Source organism: Arachis ipaensis, chromosome B02 (assembly GCF_000816755.2).
Source record: "Arachis ipaensis cultivar K30076 chromosome B02, Araip1.1, whole genome shotgun sequence".
NCBI classification, from domain to species: Eukaryota; Viridiplantae; Streptophyta; class Magnoliopsida; order Fabales; family Fabaceae; genus Arachis; species Arachis ipaensis.
Window position 1 is genome coordinate 4,793,796 of NC_029786.2, and position 4,681 is coordinate 4,798,476.

Sequence of the window (4,681 nt, forward strand, 5' to 3'; positions counted from 1 at the left end):
AACGGACTCCCTGACGATGTTGACAGAACTTTCTTGTGCAAGTCTTCAAGGTAAGTAACAGATTATTCAAATAAAATATTAGTTACATGGTGTATTGTTTAATTAGTTTTGGGTTTGTGAGTGTTTGTATTTTTGTTTTCTGGCTTGGTGTCGCATAACAAAGATAGAGTTTGGTTAGGCTCAATGTTGCTAATTTTGGGAAATTTTGCCATCAAGAGAGAAAGATGTTTTTCCTTCCTGCAATGTAATTCATATATAGAAAATAAGGTTCAATGAAATTCATATACAATTTGCAAGTGGATTCAAAATACATCGATTTGCTTGTATTAAAATCACAAACTCTATATATAACAACAAATCTTACAATATATTATCTTTATTCAAATTTTAATATATATAAACATTGTTATGATTAGTGTTTATAAAAGAGTTCACAGCAATTTTCTATTAAAGTTTAAGGCAAATATATACCTTAGCAAATGTTTATGTACTCTATTAAAATTTGATTTTTCCGTGAAACAAGAAACTAGTAAATATATACCTACATACTTTGATTATATTACATCATGCATAGCAGTGATGTTGAAATTTTTTTCTTGTGTCTCCATATATGTAATACTTTATTAGAATATATACATACTTTAACTACATGTACTCTATTAAAATATATATGTACTCAATTAAAATCACAATTATTTATGTAGAGGTTGTAATATAAAATATCATTTACTTTGTTTGTCTCAGATTGATGATTTTATGGTTGTTCCTGTATTTTATCATGGAAAAAGTTTCAAGAGAAATTCACATGGGTATTATGTTATGTTAATAGAAAAGTACATAAGTATCCATCTATGGATTCAGACTCTGTTAACTTTTTTATCTAAAAATTTTATTTAAGGAGTTAGGGTATACAACATATAAGGAGATGTATTGGTTTGAGCTGATGACATGGAAGTTGGGCTACATGTTATTAAAGGTGATGCTGAGATAAACGAACTGAGAAATGCTCAGAAGAGAAATAAGGGCAACAATGAATTTTATCTTTACTTTGATCACCTGATAGATGTTCGATGATGGTGTGGAGCGTGATAATGTTGTGCTGAGTGAATCATCATCATCTTCAGATGATGGATACGAGACCACAGAAGATGAGCCTTATAAGCCTCCTCCTTCTGGTTTTGAGGATACAGACAGCAATGATGAGAGTTTGGAAAAGAAAAAATATATTCAGAAGAAGAAGAGACTTTCACCTAAAAAGAAAGCTAGTCATGGCCTAAAAGTTTAAGATAGGGCTAGCCCAAATGTGGAGGTTGGGGCTGGTTCAGGTGGAAAGGATAGTATGGACACAGCTAAGAAAAATTCTATCCAAAAAAGGCCTTCTAAGAAGTATAAGGGCACTAGAAGAAAACATATTCTGAGAGATGGAAGATATAATGGAAGTAAGACTGACACTATAGGTGGTGGTTTAAATGGCATTGGAACTAGTTTGGGTGGCACATCCGGGAGTGTTGGGCCAACTATTGAGGAATTGGATTCGGATTATGACAAGTCATATGATTATGAAAGTGAAGCATTCAACAGCCCAATGTCATATGAGGATGAAGGGAGGACTGCATATGATGCCTTTAATGAAAAAACTGAGTACGGGGAGGTTGAATTTAAAGTTGGACAAACCTTCACTACAATGGAAGCATTCAAGAGTGCGCTGAAGGATTATTTCGTATATGAGGGTAAATATGTTATGTATCTAAAGAATGAGAAGCAGAGGGTCAGAGCAGCCTGTGCAAGTGAAAATTGTTCATGGCTAATATTGACATCATGGAATAGTGCACATGGATGTTTTCAAGTAAAAACTTTGTTCGATGAGCATAATTGTGGGAGGGATTTCAGCAGCAACCTTGCTGATAGGCAGTGGGTAACTTCAAAGTTAGTTAAGAGGCTTCTTACTCAGCCAGACATGAAGCCAAAGCAAGCTATGGAATACATGATCGAAGACTACAACATCCAACTGAGTGGTAAAATGATAAGCAGGGCACTTAAGGCAGCTAGGGAGGAGGTAATTGGCAACGAAGGAGCACAATATGGTAAGATTAGGGATTACCTTATGGAACTGCATAGGACAAACCCTGGTTCAACTACAAGATTAGACGTGATACCTCAGCCAGAGTTTCTCCCTTTGTTTGATAGACTATATATAAGTTTGGATGCTTGCAAGAAGGGCTTTATAGAAGGATGCAGGCCTTTCATTGGATTAGACGGTTGTTTTCTTAAGGGCTATTATAGCAGTCAGCTACTATCTGCAGTCGGTCAAGATGGCAATAACCATTTCTTTGTTATTGCATATGCAGTTGTGCCAAATGAGTATAAGGACACTTGAAAATGGTTCTTAACACAACTTTAGCATGACTTAGGTGATAGCACGGAAAGGGGCTGAAACTTTATATCGGACCAGCAAAAGATATTAAAAAATAGTTGTTTCATTTCATTCATTGTTGTTTATTGATATGCATTGTTGGTCTGAATTGTGAGAATCTCATACCTTATTATTTATTGATATGATTTGTTGGACTAAACTTGTTTAATGGCCTTTTTTATTTATTGATATGCATTGTTGGTCCAAATTGGGTTATTGGCCTGCATTGTTGGTTTTCTGGTAGGGATTGGCATTAGCCTTAAAGGACATATTTTCAAGGGCTTTTCATAGGAACTGCGTACTACACATTTGGAAGAATTTTATCAAGCAATTTAAGGACCAACAGACCAAGCAACTTGTATGGGATTGTGCACGTTGCACCACACAAATTGAGTTCAAGGCAGCTATGAAAAAGCTGAAACAGATCAGTGTTCCAGCTTGGGAATATCTTGATAGGTTTGATCCAGCTGCTTGGTCAAAGGCGTTTTTCAGTCCCGGACCCAAGGTTGACAATATCACCAATAATATGTGCGAAGTTTGGAACGCTAAGATAGTGGCATACAGGGGTAAGCCAATACTGACAATGTGCGAGGACTTAAGATGTTATCTAATGCGGAAGATGGCAGCACACAAAAAAAAGCTAGAGAAACATGTTAGTGCTTTAGCTCCAGTGCAGCAAAAAAGATTGGACGACTTCATTAAGCCAAAAAGCCAAAAATGGAAAGCTATCTGGGCTGGAGATAGTAAGAGAGTTCTTTTTGAAGTGCACTGTCGAAATCACAAGGTTGGGGTTAATCTTGAAGAAAGAACATGCACATGCAACCTATGGCAGCTAACTGGTAAACTTGTTTTCAATACTATTTTGTACTTGTAAAATTGTATATTTGTTATATAGGATTGATTGCATGTGGTAAATTGAATTCATGTCTATAGGTATGCCTTGTAGACATGCAGTGGCAGCTAGGTCTAAGATGGACCTTAGGCCTGAAGATTTTGTGCATAAGTGGCTGACAATGAAAGCAGTAAGAGCTACATACTCACATTGCATCAAACCGGTTAATAGTGAAGAGTACTGGGTACAATCGGATGCTCCTAAGACTCTTCCTCCTCCAATCAAAAGAGCTGCTCATAGGCCAAAGATGAAGAGAAGATCAGACCCGATTGAGAAAGAGATGAATCCAAACAAATGTAGAAAAACCTTTCAGGTCACTTGCTCAAAGTGTGGTCAGTTAGGACACTACTACAAGACTTGTACCAATGCACCTCAAGACCCGAATTGGAAACCTATGACAAAGAAAGAGAGAAGGACAAAGAAAGCGTCTTTGCAATTTGTAGAGTCAAGCCAAGCTAACACTCAGCAGGTATAATCCAACAAGTGATGACTCACTTTCAAAATATATTTAATATGCTAACTATCTTATAAATATATAGTTAAGGAATTAAGTGTCCTAATTAGTTGAGCCTTCTTGTGTTCCAATCTTGTGATTTGACAATTAAACAGGTTTAGCAAACAGGACAGAACAACTCAACTGCCAATGCTGAGGAAACTACATTAGATGCTGCTATGAGTTTATGCCAATTTAGGGTCTTTATTTGGCATAACACTAATTTATTTGTTATCTTAACAGTTACCATTTATGATAGACTAAGACAAAGAAGAAAAAAAAAAGAAGTTTCTCAAAACATCTGCAACAAGACAATCAGTGAACCATAGTCAACTAGTCTGCACCCCAAGCAGATGAGGTAAAAAATGGTCCTAAGTTAAATTAGTAATCTCTATTTAATTTAATTATGACCTTTGCTATGATCTTCTCTGAGGATAGCCTGCAACAAAATTCAACACCAACTCTGTACCATGCTTTAGGGAGAAGTAACCAATTGTGAGACCCACTGCTCCAACGAACCAAGGTGTATCAACAGGAGTATCAGTTGAGATCATGGCTGCAGCAACTTCAGGAACTGCGTCAAGACTTTTTAAGTTTATCCCCACTCCAGGGATTAGGCCTCCTAACAAGAATTGAGTAGTTGATCTAGTTTTAAAAGTTTGGAACTAGGAAGAATAGATAATTTAGACAATAACTTGTGGACACTGTGTCTATTTTGGTTATCAAATTACTTGCTACGACAACTATGTTGATTAGGGACCTTATGTTGCCCTTGCTTTTGTTATTATATAATTAGATGCTAAGACATGTAACCAATGATATAGTTGGTTGAATACTCTTTTGGATAACTATATTATTAAGGGCTGTTATGATGATTCCCTTA

General features: G+C 36.1%; 2 protein-coding genes across 2 annotated transcripts; both read left to right on the forward strand.

Moving 5' to 3' along the window:
• On the forward strand, positions 1,340–2,377 carry LOC110269142. The gene has a single exon (XM_021116798.1). The coding sequence runs from the start codon at positions 1,340–1,342 to the stop codon at positions 2,375–2,377; it is 1,038 nt and encodes a 345-aa protein (XP_020972457.1).
• On the forward strand, positions 2,820–4,062 carry LOC110269143. Its single transcript, XM_021116799.1, has 3 exons — positions 2,820–3,252; positions 3,347–3,774; positions 4,042–4,062. Exons 1-3 carry the CDS (start codon positions 2,820–2,822, stop codon positions 4,060–4,062), a joined length of 882 nt encoding a protein of 293 aa, XP_020972458.1.

Excerpts from the sequence above, each read along its gene's own strand:
- LOC110269142 (XM_021116798.1), top strand. The coding sequence starts at position 1,340 with ATGGACACAGCTAAGAAAAATTCTATCCAAAAAAGGCCTTCTAAGAAG.
- LOC110269143 (XM_021116799.1), top strand. The coding sequence starts at position 2,820 with ATGAAAAAGCTGAAACAGATCAGTGTTCCAGCTTGGGAATATCTTGAT. Across the intron at positions 3,253-3,346 it reads CAACCTATGGCAGCTAACTG|GTATGCCTTGTAGACATGCA; the intron begins GTAAACTTGTTT and ends TCATGTCTATAG. Across the intron at positions 3,775-4,041 it reads GCCAAGCTAACACTCAGCAG|TTACCATTTATGATAGACTA; the intron begins GTATAATCCAAC and ends TTATCTTAACAG.